At 30.5% G+C, this 21055-nt stretch overlaps 1 protein-coding gene across 2 annotated transcripts in view; it reads left to right on the plus strand.

Moving 5' to 3' along the window:
• Positions 1-21055, plus strand: part of raskol (Ras GTPase-activating protein raskol) — a 679447-nt gene that overhangs the window by 1418 nt on the left and 656974 nt on the right. For both annotated transcript variants that reach the window (XM_075300491.1, XM_075300492.1), the window contains exon 2: positions 8669-9640. In XM_075300491.1, the coding sequence (XP_075156606.1) occupies positions 9562-9640 (79 nt within the window). In that variant the 5' untranslated portion in view covers positions 8669-9561. The remainder of the gene's footprint in view (positions 1-8668; positions 9641-21055) is intronic.

The raw sequence follows: 21055 nt of genomic DNA on the forward strand, positions 1-21055 counted from the left end.
CGATATGTGCCACGGACGTATCATGGCAAAAGTTAAGCTAGAAAAACCCTAAACGTAAACGGTAATCTTATATCGCAGTAAAAATTAAAAATTAAAAATTACTTTAATCTACTTTAATATTTATTTAATTTAAAACAATTTATCTAGCTTAAATTTATTAGATTAATAACTTTATGTTGTTATATTATTTTTTCTATGTTATTTATTATATTATATTTATTATAATTTAATTTATATTAGCTACATTTAATTTAATTTATTTATTGACTTTATTTTAATTTTATTATATGTAATTTAAATAAATTTAATTTAGTTTAGTTTAAGTCAATATAATTTATATGATATATTAATATATTAATGTTTGAAATCCCTTAAATTAATTTAGCCTAAGTACTTCTCCATATATTTTTTAATAGTAGCAATAAAAACAAATTCAAATATCACTAGCGGTGATTTTTGTTATCAAATATTCTTCTCAAATATTATTTTTTTTAATATACGTCGTTTTTATTTTGTTATTTTCGGCATATAAAATATTTGCATATATATTTTTTTCCCATTTAAACTCAACAAAAATTTGAAAATTCTCGTACTTTGTAAAACCTTCTCATTAAAACTACCTTGAATATTAAAAATAATTAGTATTTAAAATCGTTTAAAATCAAAACTTAAATTTTGAATGTACCAACTTCCATTTCTTGCTGGTTATTGTTACATGTATAGGGTGGCTGATATGTAATGCAACAAAACAAAGTGCGTTTTTTATTGTATTTTTAATTTTATTGTTTAAATAAAAAATAACTGTTGTTGGTATGTTGTAAATATTCGGTATCTGTTGTAACCCCACAGTCGATACATACGATCATATTGAATATTATGAATCATATTTTAGTTAACATTTTCTAAAATAAAGCCATATTTTCCTTCATGTTGGTTTCAATTTTTTGGTGCACAGAGAAAAATTTCACGAAAAATTTTCCAATTAAAATTTTAATTGAGTTTGAAAAAATATTCAATTAAAAATTTAATTGAATCAACAAATTTTTTAATTGAACAAAAATCAATCACAACAATTAATAGTATCAATTAATATTTTAATTGGATCAATTAATTTTTTAATTGACCTTCAATTAATTTTTTAATTGATACTATCATTTCTCTGATTGAAGACATTTCAATTAAAAAATTATGGATCAATTAATTTCATGATTGGATAAGAAAAATTTTTTTTGTGTGTGTACAGAAAACAATAGTTTCTCATTCAACAATGGAACAATTTACCGTCCCAACTAAGAAACATAAGTAATTACAGACAATTTAATTTACTTAATTAATTAATAATAATTAATAAATAAAATGAAATATTTAAATATTTTATTTATTTATTTAGGTTCGCTGTTTTATTTATTTTTTGTATTATTTTTTATTTATTTATTTATTATTTTTTTTTATTATGTACACTTTATGTTAAATTTCTACATTGATGTTGATTGTTACTAATTATACCCTGCGCCACACTGTGGAACAGGGTATTATAAGTTAGTGCATATGTTTGTAACACCCAGAAGGTGACGAGATAGACACATGGTGTCTTTGGCAGTACTGCTCAGGGTTGGTCCCTGAGTCGATATAACTATGTCCGTCTGTCTGTCCGTCCGCCTGTCTGTGAACACATTTTTGTGATCAAAGTCTAGGTCGCGATTTAAGTCCAATCGCCTTAAAATTTGGCACATGTTTCTAATTTGGGTCAGGATAGAACCCTATTGATTTTGGAAGAAATCGGTTCAGAGTTAGATATAGCTCCCATATATATCTTTCGCCCGATATGCACTAATATGGACCCAGCATCCAGAGTTTTATACCGATTTGCTTGAAATTTTGTACAAACATAACACTTAGTCGTATAGTCAAGTATGCAAAATTTGATTGAAATCCGTTCAGATTTAGATATAGCTCCCATATATATCTTTCGCCCGATATGGACTTATATGGCCTCTGGGGCCATATTTTTGGCCGAATTTGCTTGAAATTTTGCACTAGGAGTACAATTAGTAGTATAGTCAAGTGTGCCAAATTTGATTGAAATCGGTTCAGATTTAGATATAGCTTCCATATATATATTTCGCCCGATATGGACTTATATGTACCCAGAAGCCAGAGTTTTGGCCCAATTTGGTTGAAATTTTGCACTAGGAGTACAATTAGTAATATAGTCATGTGTGCCAAATTTGATTGAAATCGGTTCAGATTTAGATATAGCTCCCATATATATGTTTTTCTGATTTCGACAAAAATGGCAAAAATACCACAATTTTCCTTGTAAAATCGCCACTGCTTAGTCGAAAAGTTGTAAAAATGTCTCTAATTTTCCTAAACTTCTAATACATATATATCGAGCGATAAATCATTAATAAACTTTTGCGAAGTTTCCTTAAAATTGCTTCAGATTTAAATGTTTCCCATATTTTTTTACTAACATTGTGTTCCACCCTAGTGCATTAGCCGACTTAAATTTTGAGTCTATAGATTTTGTAGAAGCCTATCAAATTCTGTCCAGATCGAGTGATATTTAAATGTATGTATTTGGGACAAACCTTTATATATAGCCCCCAACACATTTGACGGATGTGATATGGTATCGAAAATTTAGATCTACAAAGTGGTGCAGGGTATAATATAGTCGACCCCGCCCTACTTTAGACTTTCCTTACTTGTTTTAATTTAAGTTATTAATATTTTGTAATTTATTGTCATTTTACCATTTATTTATTTTTTATTTATTTATTTTTTTTTCAATATTTATGGTAAATTTTTATTATTAGTATTGATTGCAACAATAGAATTCTTACTTTATAAAAATAGTACAGTTTATATGTGATTTTTTTTTGTACTATTTTGGAACCAAGAAACAAACAAACAATAACGAAATTAATGGATTCAATTAATTTTCAGTTGAAATATCTTCAATCACGAAAACGAGAGTATCGATCACAGTTTTTATTGGGTATAAAAAATGATTGACTAAATAATTTAATTGATTTCATGAACAAATTTCAATTAATTGTTTAAGTGATTCAATAAAAAATTTAATTGATGTTGATGCAAAACTCAATTAATTTTTTAATTGACTCAATTAATTTTCAATCACTTCCTTAACTGATTTACCCTCATTTTCAGGAAGCTCCGTTAGTGCTACGTTTTAAACCGTACATGTCTGTCATCATGTCTATATATTCCATATGCCAGTTAGGAACTTAACTGCTAAACATTTTTCAGTTAAAGTTAACCGGGGAGAAGATATTTCGATTTTACTTTCTGTTAACTGGGAGTTAAAGTCTAACGGAGATACATGAAAATGGCCGTTAGTGTGTTTAGTTTGATTAAAAATTGATTTTTAAAATTAAAAAATTTTCAAAAATTTTTGAACTGACGTAGTCCTCCGAGTTTGATTAAAAAGTTAATTGAATCAATTAATTTGTTAATTGAAAAATTCTTCAACTTTTTAATTGAAAATATTTTGGTGTTATTTTTTTGTGGGTATATTAATTTAATTATACTTGGTATAAATCTATTTAATTTAATTAAAATTTTTAAATTAATTTATATTAGTCAAAGTCTATTTGTTTTAATGTAAATAAGAAGCTAGTATACTTTAAAATAATTATGTTTAATTTAGTTTTATTAAACAATTTTAATGATTCATTTAATTTTGCTTATATTCAATTGATTTAGTAGTTCTATGTAATTATATTTATATTAATCTAAGTCAATTCCATTCATTATGTTTTATGTATATATTATTATATATTATAATTAATATACTATTTGATTTAATTTAATTTTAGAAAGAGGAAGAAGACAATTTTTCCGGATTTTTTTGTAGGTTTCTTATAAAAATACTTTAATATCTTCACAGCTGTCGTACATTCTAAACAAAACAACCAACAAAACCGCCTTCAAAAATTTGTGTCAATTGCATACACTAAAATCTATAAGATGACGAATAAAACGTGATTTTTGGCCAGAAATGAAAATTTTATTATAACATACATCGTCTACTCGAAAGCAATGATAAACTCCCAATAATTCATTTATCTAACGATCGTGATCGTGTGATAGCAACAGAAATTGATTCAAATCTTAAAAGAACAACAACAACAAAAGTTGTTTGTTTTTATTGAAATCTATACAAGAAAAATAAAACAGCTGGTCGAGTTATGCCACTACCGTGCTGCTGTTTTATTCTACAACGAGATTTGCCATATCTATTCTTACCTTCTTAAAAAAAAAAAGAACAAAACCCAAAACAAATAGCAAATCAATTGCAGTTGATTCTCAAATTAAGTTATTAATATTTTAAAATAAACACAAAAGTTTCTTAAAGATTTAGATTTCATAGAATTTTGAGTTTATTGTTTAGAATTCTTTAGAGGTAGTAAAAATAAAGAGAAAAAAAAACAATACAATATGTTGAATAATAAACAAATATGGGGCATTTGCTTCTAACAAATTGATGATGAATGTGAATGAAAATTCAAGGTAAACAGATAAGGCTGCCCTCTCAATTATAAATGAAAATTTTCAAAACATAGAATTTTATTATTAATTATTTATAAATATATAATTAAAAATTATCCATGCCCATGGGTTTAGTAATTTGAAATTATTTTAGGCATTGTTTAAGAGCAGATCGTGAAGGTAGTATTGCAAAATTTAATACAGAGATACAATTTTAAAAAATTTTTCTATAGAAATATAATTTTAACAAAATTCTATAAAAATAAAATTTTGACAAAAATTGTTATAGTAATAATAAAATTTTGATAACATTTTCCATAGAAATAAATTTTTTACAAAATTTCCTATAGAAATAAAATTTTGACAAAATTTTCTATAGAAATAAAAACTTGACAAAATCTTATATGGAAATAAAATTTTGACAAAATTTTCTAAACAAATAAAATTTTGACAAAATTTTCTATACACATAAATTTTTTAACAAAATTTTCATTACAAATAGAATTTTGACAAAATTTTCTATAGAAATAAAAATTTGACAAAATTTTCCATGGAAATAAAATTTTGACAAAATTTTTTATACAAATAAAATTTTTAACAAAATTTTCATTACAAATAAAATTTTGACAACATTTTCTATAGAAATAAAAATTTGACAAAATTTTCTATAGAGATAAAATTTTGACAAAATTTTCTATAGAAATACAATAAAATTTTGACAAAATCTTTAATAGAAATAAAAGTTAAACAAAAATTTCTACAGAAATAAAATTTTGACAAAATCTTCTATAGAAATAGAAGTTAGACAAAAATTTCTACAGAAGTAAAATTTTGACAATTTTTTCTATAGAAATAAAATGGAATTAATAGCAGATAGTAAACATTGTCTGCTATATTTTAAGCTCGATTACACTAAAACATATTTTATAATTTGTTGTTCGATAGACCCTGATGTACAAAAATATAACAACAAACATGTTTTTAACTTTTTTCTATGAGTGTATATATGGTGTCCGATATCCATTTTTCGAACAACGAATAGGCGGACATATGTATATAGATAGATTTAGGGGATGGATTTGACTCTGGAGTCAATTTGTTATATCATATTTTCATGGTCAAATTTTAATAGTAAATTCCCTAAATACCCACAGAAATGAAAACCAACGATCGCTTACATTTTGTCCGAAATGGGGAAGTGTCCATTTATGAAGCACCCATAATAGGATAATAATATATCCCACGTCCTACGCACACAACAATATTTTTATACCCTCCACCATAGGATGGGGGTATATTAACTTTGTCATTCTGTTTGTAACACATCGAAATATTGCTCTAAAACCCCATAAAGTATATATATTCTGGGTCGTGGTGAATTTCTGAGTCGATCTGAGCATGTCCGTCCGTCCGTCCGTCTGTTGAAATCACGCTAACTTCCGAACGAAACAAGCTATCGACTTGAAACTTGGCACAAGTAGTTATTATTGATGTAGGTCGGATGGTATTGCAAATGGGTCATATCGGTCCACTTTTACGTATAGCCCCATATAAACGGACCCCCAAATTTGGCTTGCGATTGTTCTAAGAGAACAAATTTCATCCGATCCGCCTGAAATTTTGTACATGGTATTAGTATATGGCCTCTAACAACCATGCAAAAATTGGTCCACATCGGTCCATAATTATATATAGCCCCCATATAAACCGATACCCAGATTTGAACTCCGAAGCCTCTTGGACGAGCAAAATTCATCCGATCCGGTTGAAATTTGCAACGTGGTGTTAATATATGGCCGCTAATAACCATGCCAAAATTGGTCCATATCGGCCTATAGTTATATATAGCCGATCCCCAATCACACAAAAATTGGTCCATATCGGTTCATAATCATGCTTGCCACTCGAGCAAAAATAATCTAGCAAAATTTTATTTCTATAGAAAATTTTGTTAACATTTTATTTCTATAGAAAATTTTGTCGAAATTTTATTCTTTTTTTATCTCAGCTTAAAGCCATGCATTGACTAAACTACAAGTGTAGCTTAACCAACAGAAGAAAAGTGTAGTTCACGTTGGGTTGAGTGAATTACCCGAATTTATTCTGATAATTGGTTGATAGTTTTGCTGCAAGTAGAGGATGCTGATGAGGAATGTGGTAATTCCGAAACAGCTGTACATCCAACCATCTTGCAGTCTATAGGGCTTTGCCCAAATAAATTTGACAAGCATACTTTTCTTCTGTTGGTTAAGCTACACTTGTAGTTTAGTCAATGCATGGCTTTAAGCTGAGATAAAAAAAACAACAATAACGATTGAAGAGAAGCCAACAATAACAAACAAAACGAATGAAGATAGAGGAAGCACGCTCAAAAACAAACCCAGCCAAATACATACAAATCGATGATTTGAGTTTGGCAAAGGAAAAGAGATATGCTGGCAAATTTGTTTAGGCAGTAGCCGACTATCAAACCCTTTTTCGGGAGGTTCAAGTGTAGTTCACGTTGGGTTGAGTGAATTACCCGAATTTATTCTGATAATTGGTTGATAGTTTTGCTGCAAGTAGAGGATGCTGATGAGGAATGTGGTAATTCCGAAACAGCTGTACATCCAACCATCTTGCAGTCTATAGGGCTTTGCCCAAATAAATTTGACAAGCATACTTTTCTTCTGTTGGTTAAGCTACACTTGTAGTTTAGTCAATGCATGGCTTTAAGCTGAGATAAAAAAAAACAACAATAACGATTGAAGAGAAGCCAACAATAACAAACAAAACGAATGAAATTTTATTCCTATAGAAAATTTTGTCAAATTTTATTTCTATAGAAAATTTTGGCAAAATTTTATTTCTGTAGAAAATGTTGTCAAAATTTTAATTCTATAGAGAATGTTGTCAAAATTTTATTTCTATTATTTATTTATATTTGTCAAAATGTTATTTCTATAGAAAATTTTGTTAAAATCTTATTTCTACAGAAAATTTTGTCCAAATTTTACTTCTATAGAAAATGTTGTCAAAATTTTATTTCTATAGAAAATTTTGTCAAACTTAATTATATACGTATTTAATCGGCCATTTTAAGTTTAATATATACCACGTATGGACTACGTGGTATATATTACAGTATTAGGAAGTTTTAAGATACCTTGTCATCGGCAAAAGTTACCGCAACCCAAGTAATTCGATTGTGGATGACAGTCTTCAGTAGAAGTTTCTACGCAATCCATGGTGGAGGGTACATAAGCTTCGGCCTGGCCGAACTTACGGCCGTATATACTTGTTTTCTTTCGATAATGAGATTAATTGATTTTATTATTTTTTAAAATTGCTTCACTAACGGAATTGATAATAGCAGTCATCGACGCCAATTAAAAAATTAGTTAACTGTTCTAAGCAATTGAATTTTGGAAAAATAATTGAGTCAAATACTTTTTTGTTTGAATAATTTTCTAAATTCAATTAAAATTTTAATTGAAAACCTTTTAGTGTTGTTTCTTTTTTTGATCTCAGCTTAAAGCCATGCATTGACTAAACTACAAGTGTAGCTTAACCAACAGAGGAAAAGTATGCTTGTCAAATTTATTTGGGCAAAGCCCTATAGACTGCAAGATGGTTGGATGTACAGCTGTTTCGGAATTACCACATTCCTCATCAGCATCCTCTACTTGCAGCAAAACTATCAACCAATTATCAGAATAAATTCGGGTAATTCACTCAACCCAACGTGAACTACACTTGAACCTCCCGAAAAAGGGTTTGATAGTCGGCTACTGCCTAAACAAATTTGCCAGCATATCTCTTTTCCTTTGCCAAACTCAAATCATCGATTTGTATGTATTTGGCTGGGTTTGTTTTTGAGCGTGCTTCCTCTATCTTCATTCGTTTTGTTTGTTATTGTTGGCTTCTCTTCAATCGTTATTGTTGTTTCTTTTTTTGATCTCAGCTTAAAGCCATGCATTGACTAAAACCTTTTATTTACATTTTTATGTGACCAAAATTGGCCACTTTTGAAAATGTTCAAATTATGAAAATTTTCTTTGTACTCATATCAATTTTCCTCCCTATTAATTAAAATTATCCAATCATATTTGTGTAACTAAAACAATTAACTAATACCCCTCTAATTGCCCTTCCTTTTGTTCTTTTTTAGGTTGCCACTTGTGTCAACAGAAAATGCTATTTACACCAAAAATCTAGTATAAAACGAGACATAAAACCACAAAATCCAATTGGAAATGTGTGCAGAAGAAGAACCACAAACACGTTTCCTGGTTTTGGTCTACTACGAAAACGAAAATATACAAAAGGCTTATAAATAGAATTGTCTCGAAATAAATTTGAGTAAAAATCTTAAATCTCAAGAACTTTCACCCCTTGTTGTACGTACAACAAGAACAACAACGTCATGGTTATGTGAAAGGAGAAAATAGAAATAAAACACTACACAGAGAGGCTCATAGCAACACAACACAAAAAAAACGTAAGACTAAAGGGAGAGAGAGAGTGATAGATAAGAAGAAAAAAGCAACCACCTGCCTAAAATAACCACCCACAATTGAGACAATAAAAAAAACCAAAAGGTATCATAGCATATCATACTGAGCAATACAAATGAATGGCCTCATCAGCTGTGTTTAGCTGCAATACCGTTATAGTGAAAACATATGACTGCAGCATCTCTTTAATGCAAAGAGAAAAAAGAGGGAGAAGAGAGAGAGAGAGGTGTTGAGTTATATTGAGATATAAAGGAGAAAGAGAAAATGGTGATGTATATGCAGCATCTGAAGCGGATTTAGTAAGAGAAATAAAATAAAGGATATAAGTTCATGCTTGTTAGAGTGGTGAATTTTTTTTGTGATAAATTCTCAATAAAAAAAATCAAGTGAAATAAAAATAAAGCTGTGTGAGTGCTCTCTATTTCAACACCAACAGCCTTAGTGTTTACCAAACGACCAGGCATCCTTTGGAATATATTTTTAACGCATACCCTCATCTTGTTCTTGTTATTCATCAATCATCAAATAGAAGAAGAGTGGACAAAAAATGGGCCGACGTACTTTTTTCAATCGTGCTTCTTCCATCACCTACCCAAGTAGGGTTGAGGGTTGGTTGGATGTTTGTGGTGAGTATATTACCCTGTCCTTTATTTGCATACCTTTATGTCATCAAATTCGTCCTTATGTTGCTGTTATTGTTTTGTTTTTATCATAGGGGCTTATAGAAAAATGTCACTTGATTTATTTTCAAAGTATCCTTGAGGGATCTTAACCACCATACTTATAATAGACAATCGATATGTATTACCCCAAATCGGAAATTGGAAAAACGGGCACTTGTAATTGATGTTAAGGTTAAGTTGCTATTGTTTGTAAATCTTTATGCCAACAAAGAGTTTGTCTTAAATAAGTGGTTGAAAAAAGAGACTTTTTGTTTTTTGTTCGCTTCTAAAAATTGAGTTTAATTTGTTTGACTCTCTTCTTACCATAGCTACGAAGATTTTTAATTAAGGCGCTAAACTAAAAATAATGTCTATACCAAAAAAAAAATTAATCATTTGATTTTTATTTGTTTTTGCTTTTTATCGAGTCTTAATTTATTTACTGCATTTGCTTAAACAATACATATGTCATCATGGGTTTATAAAACCTGTTGTTGAAGTCCAATATCCATTTTTTTGTTATTGAATCTTGCTAATAATTTCCTAAACAAGACTGGATATTCTGACATTCGTTATATTCCACTTTAGGAAAGCTTAGTACAAAACAAGTTTAAATATTTTGTATGAAAATGGCTGTAAATTATTTCTTTAAATCATTAGAAAAGAATATTTAAAGTCAGGCTCGGTCGTATATGCATCACTCATTGGGATATGTAGCGCAACCTATACCTAAAACTAAGGCGTTACGACTTCGCGCCATTTTATAGAGGATGACAATTCTATTTCTGATGGAAATTGTTTTGACCATATATACAAGGTAACTGATATGTAATGCAACAAACACGAAGTTTTTCAAATTTTTGGTTTAAAGCATCAAATTTTCGAATCTGTTTAGATTTCTCCCACAAACACGGTTGCCACTCGTGCTAAAAATAAGCTACCAAAATTTGAAGAAAATTTCACTAAAAATCTACTAAATTTTAACAAATCTTATTTTGACGTTTTATATCCAATTTTTATTATACAAAATTTTTTTCTTCGAAAGAAATGTTAGAAGTTTTTTCCAGTATCTACAATATTATATATTATGATCTCTCCTACAAGTCACTATTTTTTGGACTTGTATATGTGTCAAATTTAGAATGTTTTAACTATTTAGATTGTACCAACAAGAAAACGTTACTACTTCTTTAAAAAGGAAGAACTTACATACAGCGGACGTTGATGGTATGACCCAACTCGGACATAAAAATGTTAAAGATATCGCATTTAAAGAAAATTTTGTCAAAATTGTATTTCTATAGAAAATTATGTGAAAATTTTATTTCTACAAAAATTTTGTCAAAATTTTATTTCTATAGAAAATTTTGTCAAAATTTTATTTCTATAGAAAATTTTGTCAAAATTTTATTTCTATAGAAAATGTTGTCAATATGTTATTTCTATAGAAAATTTTGTCAAGATTTTATTTCTATAGAAAATTTTATCAAAACTTTATTTCTTTAGAAAATAATGTCAAAACTTTATTTCTATAGAAAATTTTGTTAAATTTTTATTTCTATAGAAAATTTTTAAAATATTTTTCTATAGAAAATTTTGTCAAAATTTTATTTCTATAGAAAATTTTGTCAGAATTTAATTTCTATAGACAATTTTTTCAAAATTTTATTTCTATAGAAAATGTTGTCAAAATGTTATTTCTATAGAAAATTATGTCAAAATTTTATTTCCATAGAAAATGTTGTGAATTTTTTTTCTATAGAAAATTTTGTCAAAATTTTATTTCCATAGATAGTTTTGTCAAAATTTTATTTCTATAGAAAATTTTGTCAGAAATTTATTTCTATAGACAATTTTTTCAAAATTTTATTGCTATATAAAATTTTGTCAAAATTTTATTTCTATATAAAATTTTGTCAACATTTTATTTCTATATAAAATTTTGTCAACATTTTATTTCTATAGAAAATTTTGTTAAAATTTTATTTCTATAAAAAATGTTTGTCAAAATGTTATTTCTATAGAAAATTTTGTCAAAATTTGTTTCTATAGAAAATTTTGCCAATATTTTATTTCTATAGAAAATTGTGTAAAAATTTTATTTCTATAGAAAAATTTGTCAAAATTTTATTTCTGTATAAAATTTTGTCAAAATATTATTTCTATTGGAAATTTTGTCACAATTTTATTTCTATAGAAAATGTTGTCAAAATGTTATTTCTATAGAAAATGTTGTCAAAATGTTATTTCTATAGAAAATTTTGTCAAAATTTTATTTCTATAGAAAATTTTGTCAAAATTTTATTCCTATAGAAAGTTTTGTCAAAATTTTATTCCTATAGAAATTTTTTTTTTAATTTTATTTCTGTAGAAAATTTTGTCAAAATTTTATTTGTATAGAAAATTTTGTAAATATTTTATTTCTATAGAAAATTTTGTCAAAATTTTATTTCTATAGAAAATTTTGTTAAAATTTTATTTCTATAGAAAATTTTGTCAAAATTTTATTTCTATAGAAAATTTTGTCAAAATTTTATTCCTATAGAAAGTTTTGTCAAAATTTTATTCCTATAGAAAAATTTTTTTTAAATTTTATTTCTATAGAAAATTTTGTCAAAATTTTATTTGTATAGAAAATTTTGTAAATATTTTATTTCTATAGAAAATTTTGTCAAAATTTTATTTCTATAGAAAATTTTGTTAAAATTTTATTTCTATAGAAAATTTTGTTAAAATTTTATTTCTATAGAAAATTTTGTCAAAATTTTATTTCTATAGATAATTTTGTTAAAATTTAATTTCTATAGAAAATTTTGTTAAAATTTTATTTCTATAGAAAATTTTGTCAACATTTTATTGCTATAGAAAATTTTGTTAAAATTTTATTTCTTTAAACAATTTTGTTAAAATTTTAATTCTATAGAAAATTTTGTCAAAATTTTATTTCTGTATAAAATTTTGTCAAAATTTTATTGCTATATAAAAGTTTGTCAAAATTTTATTGCTATATAAAATTTTGTCAAAATTTTTTGTTCTGTAGAAAATTTTGTCAAAGTTTTATTTTTATAGAAAATTTTGTCAAAAATTTATTTCTATAGAAAATTTTGTCAATTTTTTTTTCTGTATTTTGTCAATGTTTTATTTCTATAGAAAATTTTGTTAAAATTGTATTTCTATAGAAAATTTTGTCAAAATTTTATTTCTATAGAAAACCTTGTCAAAATTTTATTTTCATAGATAATTTTGTCAATTTTTATACCCTTCACCACTACTGTGGTACAGGGTATAATAAGTTTGTGCATTTGTATGTAACGCCAAGAAATAATAGTCATAGACCCATCTTTTAGTATACCGATCGGCTTAGAATTAAATTCTGGGTCGATTTAGCGATGTCCGTCTGTCTGTCCGTCCGTCCGTCCGTCTGTCTGTATATGTAATTTTGTGCACAAAGTACAGCTCGCAATTTAAGTCCGATCGTCCTCAATTTTGGCATGGGGTCTTTCTTCGGGTCAAAGACAATCGCTATTGATTTTGGAAAAAATCGGTTCAGAATTAGATATAGCTGCAATACATATTTATCACCGATTTGATCATAATTCACGTATTTATGAACCGATCTTCTTCAAATTTTGTACATCTGAATGTTTTGTCGGTCACGTAGGTTAGGTTAAGGTGGCAGCCCGATTAAGATTCAGGCTCACTTAGACTATTCAGTCCATTGTGATACCACATTAACTAAAAGTACCTATTACATATGGGCACTTCTAGTTTTAACCGCTGAACCTTCTTGATTATTTTTCTTTGTTGAACCAACCAGATTGTTCCAAAAACAGTAGCAGACTGCTTAAGTTAACGTTTTCCAGATCCGCCAGTAATCTGAAGCTATATGCTCCTAAAAGTTGCTTGCGCTTTACACAAAATGCAGGACACTCACATAAGAGGTGTTTAATTGATTCTTTTTCCTCCGCATCATGACAGCTCATACAATAGTCATTATACTTCGCGCCAATAGTTTTTGCAAAATCGCCTATCAGGCAGCGACCCGTTATAGCAGATATCAGGAGTGATATCTGACGTCTCGAGAACATTAGCATATCTAGTGTGCGGTTTAAGTTGAAATGGGGCCATATTTGCTTGGTGTCGTTACAACCCTTGCAATTCTCCCATCGAACATTTGCCATCATAACAGCCTTCTCACGCAGCATGAGCTTACAGGTAGCTAGGGGCATACCAACAAATTCTAGTTCCCCTGGAATATGTAAGGTAGTCCCTAGCCTTGCCAACTCATCCGCTTCGCAGTTCCCCGGTATGTTCCTATGGCCAGGCACCCATATTAGGTGAATATTGTACTGCTCAGCCATCTCATTGAGAGATTTGCGGCAGTCGATGGCCGTTTTCGAGTTGAGGAACACAGAGTCCAAGGATTTTATTGCAGGTTGACTGTCTGAGTATATATTAATGCCCACATTTTTTGGAACATTACTTCTCAGCCAATTCGCCACCTCTCTTATTGCTAATATTTCAGCCTGAAAAACACTACAGTGATTAGGTAATCTTTTCGCCATTCGAAGTTCCAGATCATTAGAATATACTCCGAACCCCACTTGTCCATCCAATTTGGAGCCATCAGTGTAGAAATCTATATATTCTTTATTCCCCGGGGTCTGTGTGCACCACGCCTCACTGTTGGGGATTAGAGTCTCAAACTTTTTGTCGAAAAGTGGACTCGCCAAAGTGTAATCCACTACGTTAGGCACATCTGGCATTATTTTGAGGACAGAACTGTGACCGTAACCTTTTTCCGACCACAGCGATAGTTCGCGCAACCGCACAGCCGTTGTTGCAGCTGACTGTTTGGCCAAAATGTCTAAAGGCAATAGATGCAGCATGACATTAAGGGAATTTGTTCCTGTCTTGCTGAATGCGCCTGAAATACACAAACACGCCATACGCTGAACTTTATCTAAACAAGTCGGTTTCTGAAGTGCCGGCCACCAGACTACAACACCATATAGCATTATAAGTCTAACCACTGCCAATGCACAATTTTTGGTTTTAGTTCCCACTTTTTTCCTATTGCCTTTTTGCACGAGTACAAAGCTACAGTTGCCTTTCTCGCCCTTTCTTCAATATTAAGCTTAAAGTTCAGCTTCCTGTCCAAAATAACGCCAAGGTATTTTGCACATTCACCAAAGGGAATTTCAATACCCCCTAAGGAAATAGGCCTAACCGTGGGAGTTTTGCGAACGTTGCAGTACATGACTAATTCTGTCTTTGCAGGATTTACCCCAAGACCATTGTCTTTCGCCCATTTCTCAGTCATCCGGAGGGCCCTCTGAATAATATCTCTGATTGTGGATGGGAATTTTCCCTGACTGCCAGAGCCACATCATCTGCGTATGCCACCACTTTTATCCTTTCTTTTTCTAGAGTAACCAGAAGGCTATTTATAGCAACATTCCAAAGAAGAGGTGATAGAACTCCTCCTTGGGGAGTGCCTCTGTTCACATACCTTTGTATGTTTGCTTGTCCTAGTGTGGCTGAAATACGTCTCTTCATTAGCAGTTCGTCTAACAGCCTGAGTATACATGGATCAACATTCAGAGTTGTCAGTCCATTTAATATCGAGCTCGGATGGACATTATTGAACGCCCCTTCGATGTCTAGAAACGCCACGATTGTGTATTCTTTGACAGATAGTGAGCTTTCAATAAAGCTGACTAGTTCATGTAGTGCGGTCTCAGTAGACCTGCCCTTCGAGTATGCATGCTGTCCTTTCGAGAACAACCTTGAATCGATTCTAGTTCTAAGATAAATATCTATCATCCTCTCCAGAGTCTTAAGTAGGAATGAGGATAAGCTGATTGGTCGGAAATCCTTCGCCCTCGAGTGAGAGGCTTTTCCCGCTTTAGGTATGAAAACGACTTTTGTTTCCCTCCACTTTCCTGGGATATATGATAAGTTGATACATCCTTTATATATCACTGACAACCAGGGGATAATTTTGTCAGTTACAGCTTGTAACTCCGCCGGAGTAATTCCATCAGGTCCGGGGGATTTGAATGGTCCAAAGCTATTTAGCGCCCATCTTATTGTAGTTTCCGATACAATTTCCTCGACAGGAAACGACCGCTGAGCAACTGTGGCACCGCCAGTACATGGTTCAACCGTCTGATTCCCAGGAAAATGTGTGTCCAATAGCACCTCCAGCGTCTCCTCACTGGACGTTGTCCAATTTCCCTCCGATGTTTTAATGAAACCTGGAGCGGAGTTGGTGGATGCTAGAACCTTCCGTAGTCTGGAAGCCTCGGACGTATTCTCAATACTGCTGCAGTAGTCATTCCAAGAGTTATGCTGAGCCTTTCTCAGTTCTCGCTTGTATCCTCTCAGATTCCTCTTGTAAGCGTCCCAGTCCTCAGGGGCTCTGGTGGACTTTGCCTTGTTAAAGAGCTTCCTGCAGGATTTCCTCATATTACTTAATTCCGTAGACCACCATGGTGGTCGATGTTTCCCCCTTGGCTTTCCTCTAGGGCATCCAGCTTTCAGTGAGATGTTGAAGGCCTTAGTAATCCGCTCCACTGCGTGTTCGATATCTTGCACATTTCTCATATTTGTCTCTGTTATTTCCGGTATCATCATATTGAACGATTCCCTATACCTATTCCAGTCAGCTTTCCTAACATTTGGCGAAAATATGGTCTTGGTGATATGAACATCAAATTTGAAACTGATGTAGCGATGATCTGAGAAGCTGTGTTCACTTAAAACATGCCACTCAGATATCATTTCATTCAGTTCTTGCGAGGCCAAGGTGATGTCCAAAACCTCTTGCCTGTTTTTAGTGACAAAGGTTGGGGCATCTCCCTTGTTGCAAACTACCAGATTAGTACGCAAAATAAACTCTGTTAGCGACTCTCCCCTTGCATTAGTATCACTGCTTCCCCATATACTATGATGCGCATTCGCATCGCATCCCATAATGAGTTTCGTCTTTGTTTTCAGTGACTCCTCAACTAAGGTCTTAACGGCACATGGAGGCATCTCCCTGTCATGTCCCATATAGACCGAAGATACCCAATATTTGCATTTGGCTATTTCTAAATTGGCAACGACAGTGTCTGCATTGCACATTGAAGGAAGCAGAAACAAGTTAAGCTCGTTTTTAGCAATTATACAGGCTCGAATTACATCATTACCAGTATACTGCAATAGTTTGAACCCCGGAGTACTTAATTCACATATTTTGTTTCTATAAACATATGGTTCTTGAATAAGAACTATGTCTATGTCCCCTTTCATCAGGAGAACTTTTAAGGCAGCACATGCAGCCTTACAATGATGAAGATTTATCTGGAGGATCCGTAGGACCATCGAGATTTTCAACAACCGTCACATCAGCCGCTTCAATCGAGTCATCAAGAATGTCCTCTTCAGAGATATCGGTGACTCTCGCAATAACCATAGGTTCGACTTTGGTGAGTTCTGAGGCAATAGAAGCCTCCTCACGCATACGGTATCTATCCATGTCTTCAACTTTGGTATCTCCCTCGACTTCGCAAGAGGATCCGCTTACTTCTGATTCAGACAGAGGCTTGTCCATTTCTGAATCCTTTAGCTGATCGTTTTTATACACCTTCATTTGGATATAATGAAAGCCATAACATACACGGCCCTGGGACTTTGCCAGATGTGGCAAAGACTGAGTGTTCAATATAAACACTGCATGCCGTCTTGGTCCATCCACTTCATCCAAACGGCCAACCTTCCAATCAGCTGTTGGAAGATCTGGATTGCATCGTTTCAGTCTATTTAAAATAGATTCAGGGTCAGAAGGGTTTGCAGGTATCCAGGCATGTGCTCTAGGTCTAGCCGGTATGTCTTTCTTCTCGACTAACTCTAGAGCAGCTCCTTCCCAAACTTCACCAATTAGTATCAGAGCAGCTTTAAAACATTCTATAGACCTCTGGTCCTCAAATGCGACTAGCTTAAATCGTCCTTGATACCAACCAGCCTCTTGGTGTCGAGGATCTGGGCCGGGAAACTTTTCCAGCACCTGTGAGTAGACGACAGACAGAGCATTCTCAATTTCCCCCCATTTTTGCTTTGGAACGATACCGTCCAATGCTCCTTTATTAATGATAGCCATCACAAGGCTATCTTTAGCAACTGAGGCAAACGATCTTTGATCCCTTTTGGAGGATGGCAGCTCATCCGGCGATCGTTCCCTTTTTCCAGTCTCAAGAATTCCTTGAGCCCATTTTAAGGAATCGCTTTGTTTAGCCGACAGCGTGCTTGGGTCGACTGATCCTAACTTCTTTAGGATAAACAAAGCATTTCTGCGTTCCTTGAATCTCTTTCGTGAGGGATTACCTCCTTTTGATGTCGTTACCTTAGAAAAAGTTCGACTTGTCAGAGTGTCGCCACCTGTCGACCCGTCTACAGGTCGACTAATTGGGCCTAACTCTTGGTCATTGCCCAGATTTATAACTCCAGTCGATACCCGTCCACTGGGCCCTGAAGTTAGCAACCCAGTGGATGACTTGGAATTTCGCTGCATGGTGGCTTAATATCCCACCACACTTGAAATTCGTAGTAGGTACCTATTACGATGAGTTTATCCGCTATTGAAAAACACGTCCGTTCCGTTCGACTTCCAGTAGAAAATGAAAATGTCGGTCACGTAAAACTTGCAAAACATCAGCTTAATCGGTTCAGATTTAGATATAGCTCCCATATCTTTCGTCCGATTTGCACTTATATGGCTTCAAAAGCCAGCATTTTACCCTGATTTGCTTCAAATTTAGCACAAGGAGTACGTTTAATAATATTGTTAACTGTGCCAAATTCGGTTAAAATCGGTTCAGATTCAGATATAGCTCCCATATATATCTTTCGTCCGATTTGCACTTATATGGCTTCAAATCCAGAATTTTGCCCTGGTTTGATTCAAAATTTGCACAAAGTGTACGTTATATAATATGGTTAACTGTGCCAAATTTGGTTGAAATCGGTTCAGATTTAGATATAGCTCCCATATATACCTTTCGTCCGATTGACTTATATGGCCTCAAAAGCCAGAATTTTACCCTGATTTGCTTAAAATTTAGCACAATGAGTACGTTTAATAATGTTGTTAACTGTGCCAAATTTGGTTAAAATCGGTTCAGATTTAGATATAGCTGCCATATATATCTTTCGTCCGATTTGCTCTTATATGGTTTTCAAAAGCCAGAATTTTGCCCTGATTTGATTCAAAATTTGCACAAAGTGTATGTTATATAATATGGTTAACTGTGCCAAATTTGGTTGAAATCGTTCAGATTTAGATATAGCTCCCATATATACCTTTGGTACGATTTGCTCTTATATGGCCTCTAAAGCCAGAATTTTACCCTGATTAGCTTAAAATTTTCCAAAAGGAGTGCGTTTAATAGTATGGTTAACTGTGCCAAATTTGTTTGAACTCGGTTCAGATTTAGATATACCTCCCATATATATATATATATATATATATATATATATATATATATATATATATATATATATATATATATATATATATATATATATATATATATATATATATATATATATATATATATATAATATATATATATATATATATAATATATATATATATATATATATATATATATATATATATATATATATATATATATATATATATATATATATATATATATATATATATATATATATATATATATATATATATATATATATATATATATATATATATATATATATATATATATATATATATATATATATATATATATATATATATATATATATATTATATATATATATATATATATATATATATATATATATATATATATATATATATATATATATATATATATATATATATATATATATATATATATATATATATATATATATATATATATATATATATATATATATATATATATATATATATATATATATATATATATATATATATATATATATATATATATATATATATATATATATATATATATATATATAATATATATATATATAATATATATATATATATATATATATATATATATATATATATATATATATATATATATTGTCCGATTTGCACAAAAGCCAGAGTTGAAGCCTGATTTGCTTCAAATTTTGTATATATACGCCAGAGTTGAGTAGAATATTCCATATTTTAGACCCATTTTCAATGGGAGTTTCCTTCAGTTGACTCGATAGTTTCCACAGAGAACATATTTAATATGCTTTTTGATCTAATTGGTTCAGATTTCGTAGTCATATTTCACACTGTAATACCACACTTTCTACAAAACTGTCGAATTTAAAATAAACTAGGCCGAATAATATATCACAACCCAAAATTGACCACATATAATGCCGAGATTTAACCAAAATCCTTGTAAAAGCGCCACTGTAGCAAAAATTCTCGCTCGATAAATCGTAAATATTATTTCGTACAATTGCATTAAAATTGCTCTACCTCTATATATTTCCCATATTTTGTAACTAACATTGTGTTTCATCCCAGGGTGTCAGCCGATTTAAATTTTAATTCTAGAGATTTTATAGAAGTACAAAAAATTGTCTCCATATTGTATATAAATTATATAAATATTTCTAATAAAAGCCTTCATAATAACTCCCAACGATTTGAACGATTTGAAATGGTAACCCAAATTTTTGGTCTACATAGTGGTGAAGGGTATAATATAGTCGGCCCCTCCCGACTTTAGACTTTACTTACTTGTTTTTCTATAGAAAATTTGGTCAAAATTTTATTTCTATAGAAAATGTTGGCAAAATTTTATTTCTATAGAAAATTTTGTCAAAAATTTATTTCCGTAGAAAATTTTGTCAAAATTGTATTTCTATAGAAAATGTTGGCAAAATTTTACTTCTATAGAAATTTTTTTCATTTTTTTTCTATAGAAAATTTGTCAAAATTTTATTTCTATAGAAAATTTTGTCAAAATTTTATTTCTATGGAAAATTTTCTCAAAATTTTATTTCTATAGGAAATTTTGTCAAAATTTTATTTCTATAGAAAATTTTGTCAAAATTTTATTTCTATAGAAAATTTTGTCAACTTTTTATTTCTATAGAAAATATTGTCAACTTTTTATTTCTATAGAAAATTTTGTCAACATTTTATTTCGATAGAAAATTTTGTTAAAATTTTATTTCTATAGAAAATTTTGTCAAAATTTTATTTCTATAGAAAATTTTGTCAAAATTTTATTTCTATAGAAAATTTTGTCAAAATTGTATTCCTATATATCTCGTCTACTGTTGTAATTTAGATCTTGGTACTGCTACAGAGAAGTACTTTCCTCATATCAAGTAATTGATTACCAA

The sequence above is a fragment of the Haematobia irritans genome, chromosome 3, assembly GCF_050003625.1.
Source record: "Haematobia irritans isolate KBUSLIRL chromosome 3, ASM5000362v1, whole genome shotgun sequence".
Classification (NCBI taxonomy): domain Eukaryota; kingdom Metazoa; phylum Arthropoda; class Insecta; order Diptera; family Muscidae; genus Haematobia; species Haematobia irritans.